The 26,816-nt window shown below is 33.4% G+C and overlaps 2 protein-coding genes across 4 annotated transcripts in view; one reads left to right on the top strand and one right to left on the bottom strand.

Moving 5' to 3' along the window:
- LOC120416738 (5-hydroxytryptamine receptor-like) overlaps positions 1-16,561 on the top strand; it is a 341,954-nt gene extending 325,393 nt beyond the window's left edge. For 2 of the 3 annotated variants that reach the window (XM_039578572.2, XM_039578571.2), the window contains one exon: positions 15,077-16,561. In XM_039578572.2, coding sequence (XP_039434506.1) covers positions 15,077-15,694 — 618 coding nt within the window. In that variant the 3' untranslated portion in view covers positions 15,695-16,561. Of the gene's footprint in view, positions 1-15,001 lie in introns of all 3 variants that reach the window. The other variant, XM_039578570.2, reaches the window with a different exon arrangement.
- On the bottom strand, positions 10,709-11,132 carry LOC120416729 (histone H3-like; the record flags this gene model as incomplete). The annotated part of the gene is made up of 1 exon (XM_039578555.1): positions 10,709-11,132. A coding segment is annotated over one exon (378 nt), but the record flags the coding sequence as incomplete, so codon positions are not given.
- Positions 16,562-26,816: the final 10,255 nt, after the last annotated feature.

Genomic DNA, 26,816 nt, shown 5'->3' with positions numbered 1-26,816 from the left:
TTTAATTTTTTTCTCCATACAAGAATCAGAGACAGGGACAAACATTCAATATTACGACCTTTTGAAATGTTAATCTTAATTTTTTTTTGAAAATATTGATTTCGAAAAGATCGGAAAATTTCACGAAAGTATTATTTATAAACATTGAAAATCGTACCATTAGTTGCTGAGATATCGACATAAGAAAATTATGGGTTGTTTGGGTAGTAAACATCCATTTTTCTGTTTTAAAATCTTTGCATGGCAATATCTCAGCAACAAAGCAACACAAAATTTTCTCAGCATTTCAAAAATATTTTTTTTTTCAAAATTAGGCAAACATGGGCACTAAATTTTTTAAATTAATAACTGCAACTAATTTTTTTAAAAAAAAGTTACCTAAAAATAGCTATAACTTGAAAACGGTGCACTTTATGAAAATTTCACTAATGTACTTTTAGATTGCAAAATAAAATTGAAATTAAGTTGCGGTCAATATTTTGATTTTTTTTAATCAGTATTGATTCAAAAATTCATAACTCAAACAACGATTTTTTGCCCGTTCTGAAAATTTCTGAAAAGTTGGCAAAATTAAAAAAAAATAAAGATAGTGTTTTTTTTGCAAATCATATTTTAGTGACAAAAAGTGAAATTAAAAATCAGCAAAGTAAATTACCATTTATCATTTTTTTCAGTGTAGTCCTTATACATACCTACAACTTTGCCGAAGACACCAAATCGACCAACAATTTCTTCAAAAGATACAGATTTTTTAATTTTCATTGCTGTCAAATTTGCATGGACAAATTAATGATGCAAAATGGCTTGGGCACCAAAAAAGGTTTCAGACGAATTAAAAAAATCAAAAAATTAAAATTTAAGAATAAAGACCGATTTTGTATAGAATTGCTCGAAAATCGATTTCGTGTCTTTGGAAAAGTTGTAGACAACGCGCTAAAAATCATTCTTTTAGTCATGGACATCCAAATTGTTTAAGTCTTACTCTTACTTTAAATTGATTTTGCTATCGACTACGTGTTTTGATAAATTTAAAAAAGATTGAGCTTAAATTGGAATTTATTTTACATTTTTTTTCAGTTGTTTAAATAGGCAATTATCTACGATTTAAGATTTTTGATCCAACTTTTGGTTGGAGATATTACCTCAAAATAAATACAAAAAAAATATTAAATAAGTTAATTTTTCAATCTTTTCAATATCTTTGAAATTATTAACACTGGGACGCCCAACGCATGTCCAATATACACGGATGCCAAAGCTTCCCTAAAACGTTGGAACGGTAACTTCAACTCACAGGTTTTCGGGCTTGTCTCCGCGGATTTTCGGGCGATTTTTTTTACTAGAGCAAACAAAAGTTGGAACGACGTTTTTGATCGCATAAATTACAGATGTGATCATATCGAGTTCTGCAAAGTTTAAGGATCATCTAGACATCCTTATAATTCACTCAAAAAAAAAAAATTTCCCGGTTGGTTGAGTTATGCCCGAGAACCAGCGAGTTGAAAGTACCGTTCCATCTTTTTTGATGAATTTTATTTATGTTGATCTTGACGGCATTGTATTGAAATTTATTTCACAAATTGATATCGGCAATTGAAAATTAAGTGACTCTTTAAAACTTAAATTATTTTAATGTGTCTATATATTTGAGTGGTTTTATCTCAAATATGAAGTTGAGGGTATAGTATATTTTCTCAGCTTAAAGAAAAACTAATATTTTCAGGAAAGGGCACCTTTGGCCCATATTTTTTTAATCTTTAAATTTATTGAGAAACAAAAACAATGTTTGCTTGAAGCTCGTTTTTTTTCTCTAAAAATCTAAAATGTTTGCCAATGTTTCTCTTTGGCTCAAGAGATGGACCCTATTAACATTAAAAAAACTAAAAAAAAATACATACAACTTTGCCGATGGATAGTAAACATGTATTTTATGAAATGTTATGTAATATAACAATCCGAATTGTGTAACCCATGAAATAAGAAATATATTTTAGACCAAAATATTCATCAAATTTTTTGGTGAATCTTAAAGTATGTATCGTTCGTTTTTTCGTTACTGGTTATTTTTCAATGTTAGACGTTTTACTTGCAAATGAGGTAGTGAAACTGAAATTTTGCGCGATAATCCTGAAATTGGGGTTTTTAGTTTCTCTGTACTTAAAAAAATATTGCATGAGAGAGGAGATACAAGATATCTTGAGTTTGTTTTAAGTGTCAAGTGTCTTTCTTCGATCACTTATAGGACCAGCTACGGTAATTAGCTAAGATCTGAGATTTTGAATTTTTTTTCCGCAGAGAACCATTTTTAGAAACTTCATTTATAATACATAATTAGTTTTTTGCCTTGTTACGAAAATCTTATAAAATTGTCAGCAATATTTATTTTTTAAGTTGTTCCAAAATAGAACTATCGAAGACTACATCTACTTTCAATGCAAATTTGCAAGCACATTTTTAGCTACTTGATACCATCAACAAAAAAATGAAATTGTGTTTGCATTTTGGTACGCATTTTTTAGGGTATATTAACTTTGGATACTGTCACTTTTTTTTTTAACAGCTTTTAAACTTTTGCAAAACGTAGTTACATGAGAATTAAAAAGTGTACATTCAATTACAGGCTCAAAGTATTGATATGAATCTGTCGAAATATATAATTCAATATTGAATTGGGAAATATTATGACATTGAAATATAAGTAATAATTTTAAACACAATAATTGTATGGTTTTGAAGTGTAACAAAAAATGTATGCATATAAGTAAATTTAAAGCGCGCATTTTTTTGTTTTTTTAAGAAAAGATTTTTTTTAAAGGCCACGTGGTCAGCCGTCGACCCCCCCCCTCCCCCCCATGGCTTTTCATGGTTTTTTTCGGTCGGATTTCGGACCCCCTCCCCCCCCCTAAGGAGACCACGTGGTTTATGCACGACCCCTTAGGGTGCCCAGAATATGGGACTTTTTTTCAAAACCTCGCTCCACAAGCTGAATATTGTTCTTTGACCTTTTTAGGACGCTGGGCCAAATATGAGCAAAATCGGTCATCATTTACCCATTGATACTCGGAGGTGAAGTTTGTATGGGAAAAATCGAAAAAATGTATGGAAAACCCAAGTTTCTTACGGTTTGGTCTGCACGGTGCGCTACTTCCATCCAAATATTCCCAAAAGTGAGATTCTTATTGAAAATTTAATGCTCTACAACTTTGTAGAACATACCAAAGCTGTAAAACTCGATCCCGAAAAGTTATTAGCGATTTAAAAAAGTCATTTTTGTATGAAAAACTTATTTTTTGCCAACTTTAGGCTCGGGTATCAATGGGTTAATCTCATCCAATTTCGCTCAAAATTTACACAGATGCTTAAAACAAACCAAAAAATCATTTTTCGCTTGTGGAGCAGTGGGTCATTTTTTCTGGGCACCCTAATAGTCATGTTTATGTAACTTTTTTGAAAATAGTCGCTGTTAAGTTAAAAATATTTTTTTCAAAACATGTGCACTTATTAAAATCAATGAATAGCTGCGAATATTTTCAAAAAAGTCACCTCAAAATGACTATAACTTGAAAACGGTGCACTTTATAAAAATTTCACCAATTTGATTGCAAATTGATTCTACATAGAAGAATGATGTTTAAAAAAAATTGCGACAAATAAATCGTGTTTTTTTTTAGATCAGTATTGATTCAAAAATTCATTATTCGATCAAAGTTTTTTTGCACATTCTGGAAATTTCTGAAAAGTTGTTATTTTATGTCTCCTAAAACATATCAGAAAAATAAAAAAAATAATGATAGTGAATTTTTGCAAATCAAGTTTTTGTGACAAAAAATGAAATTAAAAGCACCAAATTTTTTTCACAGTGTATCATTTTTTCAGTGTAGTCCTTACCCATACCTAAAACTTTGCCGAAAACCCCAAATCGGTAAAAAAAAATCCTTCAAAAGATACAGATTTTTGAATTTTCAAATATCATTTTTGTATGGACAGCTGCCAAATTTGTATGGAAAATTATATGGACAAACGAATGATGCAAAATTACTTATTTGGGCATACCGAAGGCACCAAAAAAGTTTCAGCCGGATTAGAAACACAAAAAAAAATCGAATCACCGAAATCTCAGAGATTTGCTCTATAGAGAAAAATATGATTTCATGATTTTTTTTAGGATTTCCAACTTAACATATCCATAAACAGGATTCTGAGATATGATGTTTTGAAAAAATAAAAACATCGGAATTCGGTACATTAATTGAACATAAAGCACCATGCGTCTCCAGCCAAATGTACTGGGAACTAATTTAGATGGCATGATACTTTTAGTTCGAATGAAACACAGAAATCCGAAAACAGAATTCTTTTTATGGTTATTCATCATTTTTAGGATATGTTACAAAAAACAATCTAAAAAATTATTTAAAAAATATTTACAGCTATGATGTCTGTAGTCCTGAGACCTTCAAATCAGCAAATATAGTTCTTTTTTTATCTAAAGTGTGACAGATAATGACGCAACCTAAAGTCAGCCATTTTTATCATCACCAATCGCCGATAACACAATTGTGATGGTCACCGAAAAAGCGAAGAAATACACGACGTCAATCCACCCACGCGGCACAAAACAGCAATAAACATAAACGCTAAACTTGCTGATGTGTCCATGAGAAGCGATAAAATATCGGCGAAAATCCCCGGAAAAGCATCGATGGACATTGGACATGGACGAGAAACGGTTGCGATCCATCAAACAGTGATTAAACCGCACACACCGTTTGAGCCCCCCGTCATTAGGGCGTAAGATTTGTGTTTTTGGCAGAAAGGCGAAAAACTTTGTCTTAGCTGTGAGGAAAAAACTGACAGTAATAGGGTCCCATTAAACAACAATAACAACAGTTAAGATTTGACTGCCCGATTTGTGTCGAGCCAACAGTGTGTTGTATTATGGGTTTATCGTTGGCTTGCAATTTTTACGAGATTAATGGACATTAAACGTCACAGAAATCGATGGTCAAATGATGTGCGAATTGATGGTCGGCAAATCTGAGAGAGCGTTCTTTTGATCATCATGAAAATTTGCCACTGCTAAAAACGGACAGTATTTTTGTGTAATTAAATCAAGCAACCAGGAAGACGACATTTCACGTGCAATTATTGCATTAAATTCTCCCCTTTTTCAGAGTTCACCTTTCCCCTCTCCAACCATCCATTCTTCTTCCTTCCTACCTCCTCGGGGTTAAAACCATCCGTGGCCATGGCTGCTCTCCCAGCGGCCATTAAGCCTTAATTATATCTCGAAACTTTTCATTCTGCCGGAGACCGCGCCACGCCACCACGGTCCTGGACCTGGGCCAACAGCCAACAGGCTCGTCAAACAGAATAAAAGAGTTGCCTTCATTTTTAATTAATTACCCACCGCACCGCCGCCCAGGTTGGCTCCGGGTTGGCTCGTTAGTCCCGCTCCAGGTGCTCGCTCTCTCTCTCTCCTGTGATGACTTTGTGTATAGCTCTGTGGGGTGGTGCAACCGCCGGTGAAATCTGACTTTTTTTTAAATGAAATGACTGCGCGGAAAGTATAAAAATACAATGAAATATGGGGTAAATTGGCAAATACTACTTAATTTTGAACAAAACATTAATTTTAACTTCACAATTTATGCTCTGAAACAACAAAAACGTATTTTTTCAGTTTAATAAGTTAACTCAAACATTCAAAAGTGAGCCATGCTAATTCTCACATTTTCCGCAGAGGATATTTTCGCTCGCAACTTTTCCGCTATCTTATGGTATGCCACGTGCACATTGCTGCCACGTTGTTATACTTTAGATATTTTTTTTGTTCTCCCCTGCATGCAACACTGTTGGCCACGTAGAAAGAAAAGAAAAAAAAAACTTATTCTTAAAACATGCTCCGATTCATTACCGTCCAACAAGGCTCCTATTTATGCAGCTGTCTGGCTGAGCTTCGAAAAGGAGAATTTTTGGGTGACTTTGGAGTTAATTTTTTGGCGTACTCACATTGAAAGGTTAAAATCATCACACCTTAGTAATTGGGTTCAGATATAAAAAAAATAAAAGTGAATATTTAATCATTTAACATATCAGAAGTACCAAAAAATATGAATTTTGGTTTTACAGCATAACAGTTTCCAAAAATCCAATTGACAAACTACCTTTCACAAGATTTGTGAAAATGTTGATTTTGTAACTAATACCTCGGCAATTTTGGAGCAGTGAATACAAATTAAATCATTTATGACTTGATATGAACAAAAGAGATAAAAAATATGGAAGACTTCGGAAAAAAACAGGAATGTACCCGCAAACGGTTATTCTCTGCCAACTCACAAAGCAGTTGCTCCGCTCCTCTTCAATTTCCTTGAAACATTGTTCTAAGGGATAATTGTAGTCCGTGATCACTAGGGTGCCCAGAAAAAATGACCCCCTGCTCCACAAACGGAAAACGGGTTTTGAGGTAATTTTAAGCATAGTTTATTTTAGTTTTTGAAAAAGTGATTAATTTGGCTAGTTTTTCGAAGTTTAAAGTCGTGAAACTTAATCGTATGCTTTTGAACGTATTTTTTCATCATCATAAAAATATTTTGTTTAGAAAAAATCCCCTTATTCTAGCAATGCCACAGTGTTCGGAATGGCAAAATTAAGTGGAATAAATTGATTACTCCTTTATTTGACGTCCTAGCCAAATGGTGTCTTCGGAAGAGTTGTTGTACTTGATAAGGGCTATCTTTTGAAGTTATTGACATACAGGGTGACGACCTTCCAGGGTCGTTGTAGGGCTTTGGTGTCTTGGGCAAAGTTGTAGAGGAGAAAATTTCATGAAAGTTTGTCGAAGGCACCAAATTTGTAGCTCTTAATCTACTCGAGATATACGCCATTTTTGCAAAAATGGTCCAAAAAAGCACTTTTTTGGTGATAACTCAAAATGTTAGCATTTAAGCGATCTACTATGTTTTGAAGAATTGTTTATGACATAAAATTACACATCTTTGCCGAAGACAGCAAAATGTTTTGAGCCTTTATTGAAGAGTTATAACCATTTTTATGTGATTTTGAGCCTATTTTCAAGTTGCTATGTTTTCAAAATGGCGCATTTTGGCGCAAAACCGAACAATGCACCTGAAAGTACACACTTTCAACTACATTTCCTGAAAATATCTCCGTGTCTATCCGTGTCTATTTTTAGATATCTCGATTTGAATTTGACGGTTTTTAATCAATCTATTTATAAATGTTAATCGAAATCATATTGAATACGAGTTGAAAATCGGTGAATTGAAGGGAAAATTGATCAATTTTTATGGAAAATACTTTGTCTATAAAAAATACGACAACCTTTCTAAACTGACCAAATATAAAAGGAAATATTTAATTTTAAATACGAACAATTATTTAAAATTTTAATTTACATTATTTTTGGGCTAAACATGTTTTTATTCATAATTTTAGAATGTGTGTCATAATTTTAAGCATAAACAATGTATTTTCCATAAAAATCGATCAATTTACCGATTATTACCACGTTTTCAATAAGATTCCGCTTTAAAATATAAATAAATTGATTAAAAACCGTCAAATTCAAATCGAGATATCTAAAAATAGACACGGATAGACACGGAGATATTTTCAGGAAATGTAGTTGAAAGTGTGTACTTTCAGGTGCATTGTTCGGTTTTGCGCCAAAATGCGCCATTTTGAAAACATAGCAACTTGAAAATAGGCTCAAAATCACATAAAAATGGTTATAACTCTTCAATAAAGGCTCAAAACATTTTGCTGTCTTCGGCAAAGATGTGTAATTTTATGTCATAAACAACTCTTCAGAACATAGTAGGCCGCTAAAATGCTAACATTTTGAGTTATCACCAAAAAAGTGCTTTTTTGGACCATTTTTGCAAAAATGGCGTATATCTCGAGTAGATTAAGAGCTACAAATTTGGTGCCTTCGACAAACTTTCATGAAATTTTCTCCTCTACAACTTTGCCGAAGACACCAAAGCCCTACAACGACCCTGGAAGGTCGTCACCCTGTATGTCAATAACTTCAAAAGATAGCCCTTATCAAGTACAACAACTCTTCCGAAGACACCATTTGGCTAGGACGTCAAATAAAGGAGTTATCAATTTATTCCACTTAATTTTGCCATTCCGAACACTGTGCAATGTACGAACCACAACAAACGTACAAAAAGACATTCTCATGCAAAATTTGCTGAACTTTCTGAAAAAAAAAAAATACTTTCAAAGGAAAAACAAATTCGAGCAACTGATCAAAAGCTGTGAAAATCATCTCATTTCAAATTACTTTTTCGTAAAATTCTAATGATTTATGAAGAAAACAAGCAAATCAGGGGTTTGTCAATATTAAATAATTTATATTTAGATGTTTAGATTAGATTAGAAGATTAATCTAATCTAATATTTAGTTGTAGAATATTGCTTGAGTCTAAACTACAAAAAAACACGTAGTCTTATAAAAAAATTAAAAAATGAAAATTTTCATTCTAAACGAAAATTGATTATTCGGAAAAAAAAACATTAAATTTCCAATGAAATGTCATGTAGTATTTTTTCAAGTTGTGCGTCCAATATTACGCAAAATTCCATATTGCACCAAATTTTCTCAGAGAGAAAATTGGAGGAAATTTCAGATTTCCAAAAATGTTTTTTTTGGGGTGCTTTCCTTTTAAGAAGTATTTTTCAAATGCAAAACAAACTAAAAAAAATCGAAAATGTACTACGGTACTTTTTATCAAAAAAAACTGTATAGTACTTGTCGATTACAAATTTAAATTTGCTTTAAAAATTATTTCAAAAGTCATATTTCTTAAATCACATTTTTCCCCATCACGCAGCATAGCTCAGAAGATGTTTTATTTTTGTCCTTTGAAAAATATCAAAATATTTCGAAGATTAAAAATTTGTATTTTGGGAATTTCACTTGAGTGAACATAATTTAAAAAAACAAAAATAACGAATTTTTCATAACTCATAACCAACAACTTTGCCGAAGACACCAAATAAATCAAAAAAAAAATCCCTTTTTAAAAATTTCCAGCCCTCAAAATTGTATGAAGACTGGTTTTGAACACGAATGATGCAAAGTGGCTTTTTTTGACACAGGGAACATTTGGCAAAGTTTCGTCTCAATCAAAAAAAATAAAATTTAAAGATTGCGGAAAATTTGCGATGGCGTAGAAAACTAGAATACGAGAGCTATGATTTTTTAAAATTTCATTACAGACCAAACAACGTAATGTCTGAAATATTTGGCCGAAAATTTCCCTCAGAAAAAACTTTTTTTCTAAAATTCAATTTGACAAAACGTCATAAATCATTAGAAAAAAATCAATGAGTGCATCGATTTTCATAGAAAAAATAGCAATAATTTTTTTGAATAAATCAACTCTGATTTTTTAAAATCTTGAGCGTAAAAAATTATTCAAAATTACCCTTAAAAGAGCTTCGTCAATCCTCGTAAAACACAAACATTCTTCAAATTTTTCGAAAGGTTGAGAATTCTTAGATTTTCCAACAGTAATGACTCTTCCAATTGAGTTGCTGTCAAAGGCTGTCAAATGGGAAAATTTAAGAGCTTTCCGTTGAAAATATTTTCTAGGCTGAAAAATCAAGTCTTACTCATAGAAGAGGGTCGGGTTCAACCGATTTACTAGTTGGCATATAATTGTTCTATATTTTATTTTGAACAACAAAAACAAAAAAAAATAAAATCTCAAAGATTGTCACCCTCTTTTTGTAAAAAACTTAAAAAAACGAAATTAGTTTTTTTTTTTAAGGATAAAAAAAACTTATCATGCTGAGATTGAATGGACATGCATTTTTCTGGCAAATTTCCATTTGCAAAAATGTCTCCAATTTATTTAAAACTCAAACCATTTCTCACGCACACCAAGAATCTACTGTGTTAATATCAAAACATTTTAATAAAACCCGCAAAAATCTCATCATCGTCCTGTGAGAGGCCACTCAACTCCCGTCCGTCAAAGTGGCCCCCGGAGGGTGCTTTCGCCGAAACCCAAATCGTCCGGCAAACCATCGTCATGGCCAAAAGATGATGAAGTGATCCATTATATTTTCCCTCGCGCAATGGTTTCGGCCAAGATGCCAACATTAATGGATATGAGAAGAGCATTTTTTCGAGCGCACCCACCCACCCAGACAAGCACAATTCTGGTGGAGAAAGGAATGTTGTTTGAAAAACCGGTCGGCACCCCTCAAATTTTCTGAAGGGCATTATTTAATTTAAGTTAAATTAAAAAATAACATCGTGCATGCTGGCGGTCTACGCAGCGCGCAGCCAACGAAAAAAGGATGCTTTGTTGGGCCAACGATGTAATGCAATTTGGTGGCGCTTGAAAGGTCAGGGTGAAAGGGGATGGAAAATCAAACAAATATTCGGAAAATTTAATTATGGCCATCTTTTGGAACCGAATTCTTTTTTGTTGTGGTTTCCGAAACGTTTTCTTCTTGAATATTGTAAATGGTGTCATATCAAACAATTCTAAATAATTTAATATTGATAAGCAAACATAAATATAAAAAAAAATCAATAATTATTAGGGACCATCCATAAACCATGCGGACACTTTTTTTGAAATCTCAGACCCTGTCTCCCCCTCGTGGACAATTTTCATACATTTTTTTTGTACAAATCGTGGACACTGTCCACGTGTTTGTACAGTGTATGCTGAGATCAATCGAAAGCCGTTGCAAGATTGGACTTAAGCACGCTCTCCACGGATGCGACGAGCCAGCTGGATGTCCTTGGGCATGATGGTGACACGCTTGGCGTGGATGGCGCACAGGTTGGTATCTTCGAAGAGACCGACCAGGTAGGCCTCACTGGCTTCCTGCAGGGCCATGACAGCGGAGCTCTGGAAACGCAGATCGGTCTTGAAATCCTGAGCGATTTCACGAACCAGACGCTGGAAGGGCAGCTTGCGGATCAGCAGCTCAGTCGACTTCTGGTAGCGACGGATCTCACGCAGAGCGACCGTTCCCGGTCGGTAACGGTGAGGCTTCTTCACTCCTCCGGTGGCGGGAGCGCTCTTGCGAGCAGCCTTGGTGGCCAGCTGCTTGCGGGGAGCTTTTCCTCCGGTTCAGTGAAATACTGAAATGTTATGAAATGTACTTTAAAGTAGCATTGTAAAAATCAATTCGTTTGTCGTTGATGATTGCTTGTTAGAAATAGTCAATGTTTTGAAAATTTTAACGAATATTTGTATTTATTTGACAATTAATTTTAATGCGTGTAAATTAACGAGGTAAGCAGCAATTCCATAAAATTTGAGTTTCAATGAGAAATCGCTTGAATATATTTTACTCAACATTTTTTTAGAAGTCCATTCTTCATTTTTTTGGGTTTTTGTGTTGATCAATAAAGAAGCATTTAAAACAGGCAAAAAAAAAATAATTTTGGTTCCTGTTAAACCTTTTAAACAAAAACTCCAATTCTACGTATAAAAAGCCTTTCAAACCAGAACATTTTCCAAATTTAAAATATTTTTCAAATTCAGCGCTTGTGTTTATTTAATTGTTTAATTATTAAAAATTTGCACCTCGAATAAAAATGAAAAAAAATAAATTTGGAGATATTTTAAATAAGAAGTTCAAAAATAAAGATGACATTTAGATTATTGCTTGTAAATAATGGAATAACAATATTTTGCAAACGAACTTTCATGGTTTCAATGTGTTTAGTTAAACTTTTGAAAGATTTTTTCATAATGTTAAATCTTATAATGAACTGACAATTAAATCATCTCAAATTCCAAGAAAATCTGAAGTTCAGGTATACTTTTTTTAAAACATCACAATTTTCCATTTTTTAATCGTATTTCTAACCAAATTTCCAATCGAAGCTACTTTATCATGTTTAGCGATGAAAGAAAGAAAAAATTAAAAGGGAACATGGCTCTCCTCTCTCGCGCACGAGGGATCGATAATATGAAACACAAAAAATCATCATCTGTAATTTTCCAGCGGATCACTGATTTCACTACTACACTTGCAGGTGTAAACACACGTCAGAAAATGACCTGTCAGTAGATGAACAATGTATGTACATGGTGTATTTTCTGGAACAAACTTTTCAGGAAAAAATAGTCATCGCTACTTTCAAATGTGTCTTATAGGAAAAAATTTCAGTTTTCCAATGTTTCTAAGAGCGAAATGTTTCATCGGAAAATTTCTGAGATATCTATATTTTAAGTTTTTGTTTTAAATTTCTTTATTATTTATTGGAAACTTTATACTAACAGTTCAGAAAACTTATCAAATGATGTGTCATTTACTCATCAAAATGTGCAAAATAAGACAAGAAACAACTTTGTAGAAGGTTGCAAACCGCTAAACATTTTGAAAATTATGTTTTATCTGAGTTTTTTAATATTTGGGTTTATCCAGAAATTAAAATACATGATTTACAAGAATTATTAGATAATTACATATTTTTTGTTGTGGTTTGGGTTATTTTTTGTGTACAAATATCACGTGTCTGCTCTGATTTAGCTTGTTCAACCGAAACTTTCGCAGGTTTGTGATTGTTAATGGTATTATTGAATTTTAATAAATAAATTTTATATTTTCTTAAGCAAACATTAACCAGGAACATAAATACAAACATGATTTAAAATCGAAAATGTACAAGCAAGCTTCAAAAGTCTTAAAAGTCATATTTTCATGAGTATAAAATAAAGATAAAATTTTATAAAATGTTAACTGTTGAAAATGCACTTAAAAGTAGCAATAAAACTCGAGTCTTTCAACTCAGAATGCTGAAAACACCGTCACAAACTTTTTTTGTTTGATCAAAAGTCAAATATTATTTTAACAAAAAAAATCAAACAGAAACTTCCTTTCCAAACTATTTGAACAAAAATCAAGGTATTATATAAAACATTCTTAAAAAAGATGAGATTTATAAGACTTCTAAAATGTTGCTAATTCCTTGATCATTTAATACAAAAAAAACTAAAACAATCATTTCATACTAATTAATAGTATTTCTCCTAAAGCTTGCAACAGTAGTTTGCAGTTCAATTTCGAGTATTAAACATGTTTTGTATTCATGCAGATGGTTGATGTTTGGTTAAGGAAATATGATATTTATTCATAAAAATCTAGTAATATCCTATCAATCACAAACCTGACAAAGTATCGGTTGAACAAGCTAAATCAGAGCAGATTAGTGTTATTTGTACACAACAATTATGTAATAATCTATTTGTTCTTGTAAAAATCATATTTTAATACGGTTTTATGATTTTTATTTCTGAATAAATCCCATATCTTCAAAAATTCGGTATATACTAAGTTTTTTTAATGTTTAGCGGATTGCAACCTTCTACAAAGTTGTTTCTCGTCTAATTTTGCACATTTTGATGAGTAAATGACACATGAAACACATCATTTGACAAGTTTCCTGGACTTTTATTAAAAAGTTTCCAATAAATGATTAAGGATTTAAAAACAAAAAGCTTAAAATAGAGACATCTCAGAAATTTGCCGATGAAACATTTCGCTCTTAGAACCATTGGAAAGCTGAGAAAATTTCCTATAAGACACATTTGAAAGTAACGATGACTATTTTTTCTCCTTAAGGTTGCCCAGAAAACACGCCGTGTGTTAACAAAGCGAAATCAATTAAAATAAAAAGTTCTAATCTTCAACTGATTGATTTTCTTCGAAAAGATCGGAAGCGATTTTCTTTTGCCTTCTCTCTCTTTCGCGAGTGAAGAAAGTTTGCAAGCGAAAAAGATTTTTTTGCGCTTCTTCCATTCCTGATAATAATTATTAATGAATTTAAATATCAGTTAAAATAATAAAAAATAAATTTAAGGTAAAATTGAACGTAAGTTGTACACTCACAATAGAAGGGAGAGTGTATAAAGGTTACACATATAACTGGTAGAAAGAATAGTGCTCATTGCCCGCTATCGCAAAACTTAGTTCATTCTGAAAAAGTTCATTTCATTTAATGACTCATAACGGCAAATGACCTTCTCATGTTCATCGAATAATGGAAGTCTATTGATACTGTGAAGGCACAGAATCGAGATGTTGGGAGCTTGGTTGGGATTGATTCCTGACATCGACACGACAAGTGAATGAACCTATGAGAAAAATGCTCGCCGTTTCGTGCATTATTCTCTCAGTTTCTTTGTACTACCACTTTTTCCTCTCGGTTGTGTGCTACGCTGCTGTGATTGTAAATAAATACTCCTGTAAATTATAAAATAAAAATGTAAAGTAACATGCATGTTTAAATCAAATTGTATCTCATAGTTTATCATATTTTAGTGTATCATTTTGTAGCTTTTAGTAACACTTAATCCTTTCATGCTTGCATCGTAATTTCAATTCCGAAAAATGTCTCAGCTTTGGCGTCACCCATAAAGTATGTCACGCTCAAGGGGGGGAGTGGGGGTCTGAGCAAGTGTGACATTGCGTGTTATAAGTATGGGAAAACCTCTTTAACATCAATCCCTTCCCTACTAACCCCGAGTAGGCCGCGGGTAATCGGCTCCCCTCCCACTAACATTTACACATAAGATCCTCTGTAATTATTAAGTCAAATGTAATTACAAAAGCCGACTCGGTCCTAACCAGGTCCCAGTACCGAAAAGGACCTAATAAAAATAATTTTATGAAAAAAAAAAGTATGGGAAAAGCGTGACAAAGGGGGGGAGGGGGTAAATTTTGGCTGATTTTAGCGTGACGTACTTTATGGATGAAGCCTTTGTGCGTTGCATTTACACTATGCTTTGTATGTCTGTCTCTGTCTCGTTGCTCTCACTCTCACACCAAACGTACATACACACACAAGTATACCACATGTCTGTCTGTCGTCTGCGCGCTCTCTCTCTTTTCCGCTCTCTCTCTCTCACTCTCTTGCTCCTCCTGTCTGTGACAAGTATCCCACTTGATTCAGTGCGTATATATTTGTATACGTGCCCCCCTCCATTAGGCTGCTCAGACCCATCCTGAACCCTTGGCAAAAGCTTCATGTATGGCACTAACATCGATTGGTTTCCGCTGGAAGGTAACGGCCTCGCAGCCCAACAACGCGATCGGCGGCCCGACGGCGAACGTGGTCGGCGGTTCCGGCGGCATCGCGGCGGCCGTCGTGGCCGTGATCGGGCGGCCGCTGCCGACGATCAGCGAAACGACGACGGCCTTCACGAACGTGTCGTCGGCGAACACGAGCCCGGAGAAGGGTTCGCTCGGGAACGGGCTGGAGCGGGACCGGATCGACGTGGACCCACCGACGGCGGACCTCTCGGTGGCGTACCCATCGGGCGGGGGTTGCGGCCCGGGGCCATCCTCTTCGAAGCCATCGATCGCCAAGAAGAAGAACCAATCGGCGACGGACTCGAAGCGGGAGCGGAAGGCGGCCAAAACGTTGGCCATCATTACGGGGGCGTTCGTGTGCTGCTGGTTGCCGTTCTTCATCATCGCGATCCTGCTGCCGACCTGCACCGCCTGTGACATCTCGCCGATCGCGATGAGCGTGTGCCTGTGGCTGGGCTACTTCAACTCGACGCTCAACCCGATCATCTACACCATCTTCTCGCCCGAGTTCCGGCACGCGTTCAAGCGGATCCTGTGCGGCCGGAAGCACAGCCTGCGGCGGGCCCGCAACGTGCGCCACCTCAGGTAAGACGAGGCCACCCAGCTGGATGGCGGCGGAAGGGGCGAGCGTACGTCCGACGTGGAGCGGTCCGCCACCACCGGCTATCGGTGAAGTGTAAATAGGAAAAAGAAGAAGAACACGTTAGTAGCTGTAGCTATCCAAATGTACACGAGAACCTAAAACTGCTGGTTGAGAGGAACTTAACCGTTGCGGAATGCTTATTGACGGCTGGTTAAATTGACATTTAAAATATTGGTATATTTTATGTGAATTATATTTTGTTTATTTCTCTAAAAGGTGCAAACCACACGAAAAAAAAAACATTTCGAGAACTACACAAAAGTATAATTAATTTGCGAAGTTTCATGTAACGATGAAGAGACCATTAATACGAATGAAGTGGCTTGGAACAAATTTGAGTTTGGTGGACGCACTTTTCATCAAAATTTTAAAAGTATTCGAAGTTAATTAGTCATAATTACGACAAAATTTTGAGAGTCTAAAGATAGTATGTCACCGGTCGTATCGAGGTGCTCCGTTTTGGATGAAACTTTCTGCATTTGTTTGACTATACACGAGAATTTGGAAACTCCAATACTTACGTGGAATTTCCCGAGGATCCCAAAGATGGTGAATTGAGCCCAAAATGTGCCGTTTTATTGCTCTACAGGGCAAAAGTTAACGGTGTAAAATGTTTGTTATAGAAAATTCGTAAAACTGCAATTAAAATAAATTATGCCATAGGCATGAGCTCATCTAATGTATAGACAACAAAAGCTTCAAAATTTCATCAAAATCGGAGCACTTCGATACGACCTCCAGAACAACCCGAACAATTTAGAATTTACAAAACACTGCCTCTTATTGTGTCAAGTTTCTACCGCTTACTAGGCGGGAGCGTTACCACTAGGCTACGTGACTCGGTCAATGTCACTGGAATATCTCGTCAATGACTGAGCTGATTTTGACCGTACTGGCCTCATTCGATTCGTCTTGGGGTCCCATAAGTCCCTATTTAAATTTATAAGATTTAGTAAAGCACGTCAAAAGTATTGCATGGAAACCTGCCATATTATATATTTTTAGAAAGGTTCTGAAATGACCTTTCTTGTGGATTAAGACAGCTGTCTTATATCTGACTTACCTATCTTAAATTACAAGCAGTTTAAAAAATAGTCTGATTTTACATAACCTCAAATGTTTGTGTCTGATCGCCACGAAAAAGCCGTGTAGAGGGATGCCATTTTCCTCAAAGGCGGTGTCTGTATAATCTTGACAAAAAGTCTGTAGGTAGTTTGTTTTTGTTTACTAATCACTTATTTTTATTAGGACCTCTTAGACTATTTGCAGCGCGAAGTTTTATAATTGTTTCAAATTGCGAGCAGTTTTAATTTTTTGGAACTGGCGGAAATGAAACTAGAACACGATGCTCGCAACGCGCTGATCTAAATGTTGTTTCAAAAAAATGCTGTTAATTGTGTTCGAAAAAAAATGCTTTTAATTGTTTACTATTAACTAATGTTTGTTTGAGCACTGAGTGTGTAATGTTTTTACATTCAATAGTTGTTTTGTTTTTTAATGTTTTTGCTATTAGGATGCGAATAAGCGAATGTTTTTGTCAAAATTGTAGAAAATAACCAGATTTTCCAAGTTTTGGATTAAAACGGCTGTAAATTAGCGCAATTTGGAAACATCTTCAGTTCATTTTTGACATGCCTGCACAAAGTTTAAAATGGATCGAAATAGTCCTAAAATTAAAAAAATAAACAGATTTCGTTAGTTACTTTTATGGCAACAATGCGGGACAATATTTTGTGAGATTGCTACCAGATCTTCAAAGCTATTTATTCACAGAATTATGTTTCAAAACTATTCTGGAAGTCATTTAAATAAAAAAAATGCTTCGTTTTCGTTTGCATATCGCATTCAATTTTATTTAAGTTACCAAAGATGATGGCAGGTTTTCCAGATCTTCTCTAAAAAAATCAAATTGAAACGATTTTTGGCTTATTTCACTGTGTTTTGAATTTTTCGATTTTTGCATAAATTGGATGCCACTTACCTGGTCAAAATTGATCGAGCCAATTCTGAGAAACTCGAGTGCAAAAGTTCTGCTACGCTCATCGTGTGAGTAACAGAAATTATGCACTCAAGATTCTCAAAACTGACATTTGTTAAGTTTTATATCTGAGTGAATATTTATGAATTTATTTTTCTTTTACGGCATCCTTATTAAGAAATCAAAACCAGAATTTGCTTTTTTGTTGACACTTTGTTGAAATTAAACGTTTTGTAATCAAATGAATTTAATATTGTTCTAATCAATAATATTAATCAGGTTTGAGTTTAACACAAGCAGACAGTGGTTGAAATTAACAAGAGAATCACAAATTAAAGCTTAATTTCATATATATAAAATTTTGACTTGTGAGTACTAAAAAAAAAAGAAAGCACATTTCATTCTACTTTTTAAACTATCTGTGTAATTTTTTTGTCTGCAGTTGTTTTTTAAAAGTCATTGTTTCGTGCAACAATGTTTTAAATTTTTCATTGAAGTTCAACGATGTTACTGGATAATATTTTAACAAAAAGCTTTTATCATCGAACGATTTGAAATAATTATTACGATTTTTGACATTTCTCCTAATAAAAAATACTTGAACAGTGCCCATCAACCAGAGCTTTTGCATCCAGATTTTATTACAGACATTTTAGTATCTGCAAATCTACGGGTACTATCGACATATTTTTTTGCTCGTCCCCTAAAGCATTGTCCGCAATGTAATTTACAACAAAGTTTGACTTATTTTACAATCCCGTAGTTGCATGAATGGGTCCGTCAGTTTGACAATTTTGGAATAAGAAGACAACAACTTCCTTCGTTCTGTGCACCGTTAATCTTTTTAAAAGCAGAATGATTACTTAACAAAAATGTTTTTAGAATATGTTCTATTCGAAATTTATTCAGAATTTATAAATTACCTAGTCAAAAATCATCCCGCAACCGTCAATGTTCCATCTACCAACCAGAGGCGAAGCCTCAAAAAATGTAGTGTTACACAACTACAAAAAGGTAGCAAACCAAAACATTGTTAGTTGTACTTTCTAAACACGAAAATCATCATAAAGGCTAGTTGACTAGCAAAATAGTGTACTAGATATCCTCGAGAAAAAAACTTCCTAGGCAATCGATTTGTGCAGTTCGAAAAGGTGAAAAACTGCAACTCAAAGAGTGAACACGATGAAATTAGGAACAAAAAAAGATGAAGAAAAATACTATACGGACAATGCGGGTTACATTGTGAGAGTAAAGAAGAAAACAGTAGCAAACTTTCTTACAAAAAATGAGAAAAAATACACTTAGCTACGCTGAAACTTGTACATAGGAAACTAGTAAATTTTTAAGGTATAGCATAAAGACATAGTAAGAAAAGACTAGCTTAGGATTAACGAAAAAAAACTAAATCAAAGTTACGTTTATAAGTGAGCGAAAGTGAAATCAAAATTGTACAATCATTAATGTTTAATCAACCACAAATAGAAAAATCAAAACAACACCAGACACACCAAAAAAGAAGTAAACAAAAAATGTAAGTAAAGAGAGTGTGTCTGTGAGAAAGTGTAACGAAGCAACGCAAACAAAAGAAAACAAGTTCCAAAACCAGTAATACACAAAACAAAAGCAAAGCCAACAACCAATACCAAGAGCAATCTGAATATTATAGCAACAAATAAAAAAAACAATGAATAGCAGTTCCGCAAACAAAAAAGAAATTAAACCAGAAAATATGAATGTGAAACTATTTTGTTGTAGTAGTTGACAAAGATCTATCAAAAAAAAAAAACTGAGCCAGTGTCGAGCACGTAAACTCAATTTTCAGAGCTGTATATTTTCACAGGAACGAAAAAGAAAAATCTCGAAATATGTTCCCTGGTGGAAGCAAAAAATCAAACAGGTAAGGAGTTGACCAGCGCAAAGTTTTCACCCCTGTTTTTCTTCTTTCTTTACTACATTTCCCTCCATTTAACAGTGAGGGGGGAAAGGAACTAATGGTGCAAAGTTTGGCTTTCGTTTGAATTGCAGTGTTGGCCGCACTGGCCACCAGGGTTTTGGTAGAATTTAAATGATGACGGAGGCTCTTTTATTGTCTATCTTCTCTCGCAAATCGCGGGGTTGAATCCCTTTCAGTGCCAAGGTGAAGAAAAAAAGGGTTTGAGGGAGGAAACGATTTCCACGTGGTCTTGTTTTTTGAGCCCTTAAAACTTCCAAAATCGTTGCGAAACTTTTTTATACCAACACACAACAACACAAATGAATCACCCTTTTTGATATGATTTTGGAGCTTTTAAATAAGAGATTAGGTGGAAATCGTGCGTTATATTTGTATGAAAAAGGGAAGGAAATATGGGAAGAATGGTAGTGGAAGTTACTCAAAAGCTATCAAAATTTAATTTAATAAAGCAAAACGTTTTAATTGGACTTTAACTTTAAATTTTTTTTATCCATGTATACGAATTGGATAAATACGAAGAGTGCTGAAAAAATCAAGTTTTGCTACGAGTTCCATACAACATTTTTTGTAATTCCAAAAAACACCCATTGAGTGAAATTTTATTTCAAATTTTCATGTATTTTGTCAATAAATCGTTTGAATCAAAAAAAAATTGAAAATGTTACTTTTCGAAACAAGTGCTGAAAAGTTCAACTTTTCAGCACCCATTTCAGTGCTGAAAAGTTGAACTTTTCAGCATTTATTTTGAAAAGTGTTGCTATTCGATTCTGTTATTTTTGGTACAGAAAAGTAGGCTATTTCGTCGTTCAAGAATGACAGGAAAAGTAAGTAGTTTCACGACGGAATTGCAAAAAATCAAATTTAACAACGAGTTACATTCACAAATTTGTTGCAATTTCAAAAAGCATTATTTAAATGGAATTTAAAGTCAAATGTCATGTGAAAAGTCAATTCACCGTTCAAATCATAACAACACTGAAATATGCCTTCGATACAAGTGCTGTAAATTTGAAATTTTAAGCACCCATTTCAAAGCTGAAAAATAAAACTTTTCAGCCCTTGTATCAAAAAGTATAACTTTTCGGTTTAATTATTGTTGGTAGAGAAAGGTAGGACGTTTCGTCATTCGAGAATGACAGGAAAACAAAATAATTTACAAGGGAATTGAGAATATTTTAATTTTCAATACTCAGCATATTTCTTTTGAGATTTGTTTTTTTAATTTGTGGTTACAAAGTTCAATGCGATTTTTCTCTGCGACCAAAGTATGAGATCTTACTGAAACTTTCTTCATTGAGTCCAAATAAGAGATTTGAATTGTTCCAGAGGTGACAAATTTGAGCTATGCCAATTTGAAATATTGATAATTGCAATATAGAGAAATGTTGAAATTGTAGAAAACTTCACAGAAAAAACATGGAATGTTCATACTCAACTTTTACATTTTTTTTTTGTTTTTTTCCACCTTTAAAAAAAATACAAATTCATAAAAAATGGTGAGAATTTTGCATAAACTCCCTAGCAACTTGCGTGCAAGTTTTGTGTCTGAAATAATTATCTTTCCACTAAAATTCAAATAAACATAATAAAATTGCAATTTTGGAAAAGTTAGATAAAATCGCAATAAATATAATAAAAAATAGGTTTTTATTATTGTTAGAAAAAAATCCTTTAATATCACAAAGTTTGTTCTCAGAGATAGTAGACTTTGTTATCAAACCTTGTAGGAAAATTTCTCACCTTCACGGAAACTTGCACGTACAAAAGTGATTTATTAAAAAAAAGTTGATGAAAAATATATTTGGTTTCGTTTAATAATATATAAAATATTGTTATAAATTACAGCTTCGCAAAAAAAATACTTTATAACATACATGATTTGTAGGGTTAGTGAAATTTCACGAATTCGCGGACAGCGTGAAATCCGCGAAATTTGTTTTTTTCCGCGAAATCCCGTGAAATTTCATGTTTCTGTGAAAATGTAATGATTTTTCTCAAAATAATTTACCAAAGTCAAGAAGAAAGAAAAATTATCTTATGAACTACTGTCGAATTAATCGAGTGAATACCCTGGTTTAATTACTAATATAGGGTTAGTGATTTTTGACGATTTCGTGGACGGCGTGAAATTCGTGAAATTTCATTTTTCTCAAATCATTTTTTTAAATAACAACTTAATAAATATTTCATCCAAAAAGTCTATTTCATTAAATTTTATTAGTTTTCAATGTCAAGTTGATATAAACCATTTGAAGATATGTTCAGATTTTTGAGTTTTTTCTAGAAACTAACTAAATTTAGTAATATTTTCATTCGCTGTATTAAAAACTTTACTGCTATTTTATTTGCAAGGTATACTTTTGAAAGAAATAAAAAAAATCAAGCTTTGTTTTATTCAAGATAAAATAAAGAGTATTTTTTGTCTTTGGAATCACATTTTAAAAACATGCAAAAAAAATTTTGGGCCTGTTTAGTTTTAACGATATTTGTTTATTTGAGTGGATGATTCCCGTGAAAGTTAAAAATTCTACTTTTTTGTTTTCTTTTCTCATTTAGAATAAAAGTTTCGATTTTGTTAAAAATTATATTATTTTTGCAAATTGATTTTAAATTTAGTTTTTGAAAAGTGAGCTAAAACCCCTAAAAAAATTTTTAAATGTCGCAGAAAATTCAATTTATTTTACTCATTTTGACTGGACAAGATTGTTAAATCTTGCTTTGATATAAAATTCAATAAGTAAAATGATATAACAGAAGTAAATAAGCGAAAACATTTTAGCTTTATTAGTCGAATATTAAAAGAGCAGTTCAGTAAATCAGAATACGCGTGCCCTATGTTTTATTTCAAAATTTATATAGAGCCCATCCATAAACCAGAAGGTTTTTTTTTGAAAATTAGGAGAATTTTTTTTGTGTCGCATTCAAATTTAGTGAAGATTTTTTAGTTTATTGAAGAATAATGCGTAATGAAGCATAAAAAGAAGTTTCTGTGATTTAAACATTTCAGAGTTATTTTATCATTTTTCAAGTTCCGCGAAATTTGCGTGAAATTTTCTGTTTTGAAATTGAGGTCCCCGTGAAATTTGCCATTTTCGAGCGTGAAAAATCACTAAGCCTAATGATTTGCATGACATAAGGGTTCAGACTGTTTCCAAAAATCAAATTATTCGCTCTACAGCATTGCCTTGGCGTTCTCGATTACGAGATTCCTACTCGAAACTAGGTGTCCGAAGGCTTGATTGTTGAGGCAATTGCAAACCTCTTTTTACACCTAAGCTTCCATCCACCCCGGGATTCGAACTGACGACCTTTGGATTGTTAGTCCAACTGCCTACCAGTGACTCTACCGAGACAGGACCCAGGGAGACGACTCCTACACCTGGATTGAGCTCAAAATTTGCCACTGGGACTTTCTGGGATCAAACCCAGGCCGACTGGGTGAGAGGCAACCACGCTTACCCCTACACCACGGTCCCGACTGTTTTATCAAATTCAATTATTTTTTTAAGAAAAAATCATGGCAACATTACATTGAGAAATGATTAGATTTTACGTTAGGAATTTCAAAAAATATGGTAATTTACATCTTTTTTGTGTAAGTTTGCGCAATTCACAACAATTTAGGTAGAATTTCTTCGAAAAATAGTATGCAGGTAAATTATGTAAATTTACATCTTCCAATTACACAAAGAACATGTAATTTTCCATACACATTACACACTTTGTTATCACACCTTGTAGGAAAATTTCTCACATTCACGGAAACATGCACGAACAAGAATGTTTTATTTGAAAAAAAACCTGCGTTGGTAAAAATATATATTTGGTTTCATTTAAGCATATAGGGGATAGTGGTTAAAAATTATATTTTCGCAATAAAAACTTTATAACATACATGTTTTGCATATTATTTATTGCATGACATAATGGTACAGACTGTTTTACTAAATTCAATTAATTTTATTTAAAGAAAAAAATCATGGCAACATTACATTAAGAAATGTTGAGACTTTACGTTAGGAAAATATATTTTACAATCTCCAAAAATATGGTAATTTACATCATTTATGTGTAAGTTCACGCAATTCACACCCGTGTGGATCAATCGGACCGCGCACTGGGTCACAATCCAGAGGTTGCTGGTTCGAATCCCGCGGCGGGCGCTCTAAAATTCTTTGTGTAAATATGGGTATTCGGCGCCGTCGCTCCGTGCCATACTCTAGTACACTTAGCAGCCCAGGGCGGCGAAGTCCTTGTAGTTAAAAAGGAAGACACTAGTGGTTGGTACTAGCAATGGTGGCCGACAGCTATAAAGTCAACTTCGTTTTTTCACGCAATTCACAACAATTTAGGTTGAATTTCATCGAAAAATAATATGTATGTAAATTATGTAAATTTACATCTTCGAAATACACAAAGAAAATGTAAGTTAAAATTCACATTTTATTTTAAGGCTGAAGGCAAGATATCAATCTTGATTTGCTGACTTTGTGAAGAAAATTCGATAAAACTTATTTGACATATTTTTTTGCAATATTAAATTTGTTTTTTATAAGATGTTCCTTAGGAACCATTTATTTATTTTTTCAGCAAAAATAAATTTGGAAGGTGTACAATTTAACAGTGTACACGGTAATAAAAAGTTGGATTTTAAAGGCTGAAACCCATATGTCTTATTTTTCGGTGTGATTTGATCCCATTTTTGTGGAATAAGTCAAATAAGACATAAAAGGTCTATATTTAAGCATTTTTTAGATTATTTTAGAAATTTTCACACAGTTATTGTCATCATTCTAAAATAAAATTTCACCATGATTTTTTTGCTGTGTAAAATAACTTCTATTAAAGACATTTTTCCTGACTCGTTGTTGTAAAAAGTGCACCATATCTAGGAAAAAATTACACATTTTTCACTAAAAGAAGATGCATTCAATGGATATTTGTATAACTGTTGTTTAATTATAACGAGATACTTCTTTCTTATGCGTGGTTAAAACAACAGCTTTTAAATAATTTTAAATTAAAATATTTTCAATTTATCAGAAAATATAATGAATGTGAATAACATTTACAACTTTTATTGGTTTGTTCTTCCATCGATATTGTTTAAGAAGAAGAGATGCCAAATTTTTCGCTGATTTGTGGCAAGTTCAAGCAAATAAAAAAAGTCAAGTTATGCTTTACACCTAAATTCCCAAGCTTGAGAAAAAGGGGGGTTTTGTATGGAAATTTCTTCTTTTTTTTAAGTTTAGAAGATAAATTTTAAATGTTACTATTATTGTAGTTCAATCACCTTAAAAATGAATTTCCGGAAACGAACAGCTGAAAAATCAATTTAATTTAATACAATACACGAGACTTCTTTATAATTTAATAATTTAATATTACTTAATACTTTTAGTCACTCAGTTAAAAAACTCAGTTAAAAAAACGGTTGAATCTTGGGAGGTTGGATAGTGGATGGTTAAATATTGTCGTTTTTTTTGTATGCATTTAACCTAGAATAATGTGTTTAACAAAAGTCAAATTGAACAGAAATTGATGAAAATTAACAAAAAATACACATTTTTAACACAAAATCTGTTAGCATTCCCAAGTATAATAACTATTTTTTCTATGCACAATTTGCATTTCAGAAATTCTTAGCAATGAACACATTCAACATTATTTGAAACAGCCTCAGGTATTAAAAAAACCTATTCGACGTTTTTTTTTAAAAAAAACAAGCAAAATCAGAAATTTCAAGAAATGCCATGAAACTTATTTTTTAAATGAACAAAACTTAAATTGTATAAAGTTATGTAACAGTTTAAAAAAAACTTCACAAGTTACCTCCTTTATTATTTTAACACCAAGTTGAAAATCAATGCACTCAAAAAACGTTCCGTCCTGTAAGCAAACTGCCCACATTCTATGATTTTATCACTAACAAAAATATGAAAACTTTTGAGTAACTTCGAAGCCATTCATCAGCGAACCAAAACGAAAGTGCAGCCACCGAAGGGGTTCAACCTCTAGAGCGCCTCTGACTCTATTGCAAGAGAACTGAGAGAAATAAAAACTCTAAAACTAGCTGGAAAAGTGCTACGTACGCTTAGTAGGTTGAGTAAAGTACTAAAAAACTACCATTCCCACAGGAGTTTGAAAAGTTCCTCCTCCTCCTCCGAAGCAGTTCACTCAATGACAAACTTTGCTTATGATTTTTTTTATGGTGAATTTCTACGTTTTCTGTTATTCCGTTTAGAAAGATGGAGAGGGTGGTACCACACCCACTCACTCACACACAAAGATGGAAAATGTTGTTGTTGATGTTGTTACTAGTTTTTATTACCAATCGCTACGAAAATACCACACTACTTGTTGTAGAAGAAAAAGAAGAGGAAGAAAGTTTAAATGAAGAAGAAGCACTGACTATGAGCTAACAAAATTATCATAAAACGATGTTAATGAAAATGTAAAAAATCAACATAAATGTTGGGAAGCAATCAAAAGCACGATAAAACTGACTTTTATAAAGGAAGAAAAACGAAGACGAAGAAGAAGCCATTGTGCGTGTGATTGTGTTCGTTAAAGCTGGATGGATACTCTCCTTCTATCGTAAAACTGTGAGTTTAATGAACTTTAAAAGTGAACAAAGCAAACATTGCATGTGTATACAATGAAAAACTCACCACCACACACACATACACATACATTAGCGAGAACAAAAGAGGAAGAAGAAGAAGAATACATTTATGGCTGTTTCCATCTCACTCTCTCTCTCCCTCGTATCATGTCATTGTACAAATTTAATAAGCGAGCATTTTACGAGGGAAAATGAACGAACCACTCACCAAATGGTCAATATTCACAAGGCAAAAAAAGAATAATAAAAAAGAATATTACTGCAAAACTGAGTATGATGATGATGTAACAATTGTTTTCGCTTCTGCAACAGAATGATGACAATGTTTGTCCGAAATGGCCCTGCCGGAATGACCGCGATGACCAGTCATTCCCTTGTTACAGTGCAACCTTGATTATTTGAACTTGACAGCTATCAAATTGGTCAGGAAATGGTTTCCAATCCCGATTGAAAATCATTTTTGAAGCGTGACAAACCATCGGGCTTCCACTGTAGGAAAGGATATAAAAGG

This window comes from Culex pipiens, chromosome 2 (assembly GCF_016801865.2).
Source record: "Culex pipiens pallens isolate TS chromosome 2, TS_CPP_V2, whole genome shotgun sequence".
NCBI classification, from domain to species: Eukaryota; Metazoa; Arthropoda; class Insecta; order Diptera; family Culicidae; genus Culex; species Culex pipiens.
The sequence above is the reverse complement of the archived record's forward strand: the minus strand, read 5'-3'. Positions and strand labels throughout refer to the sequence as shown.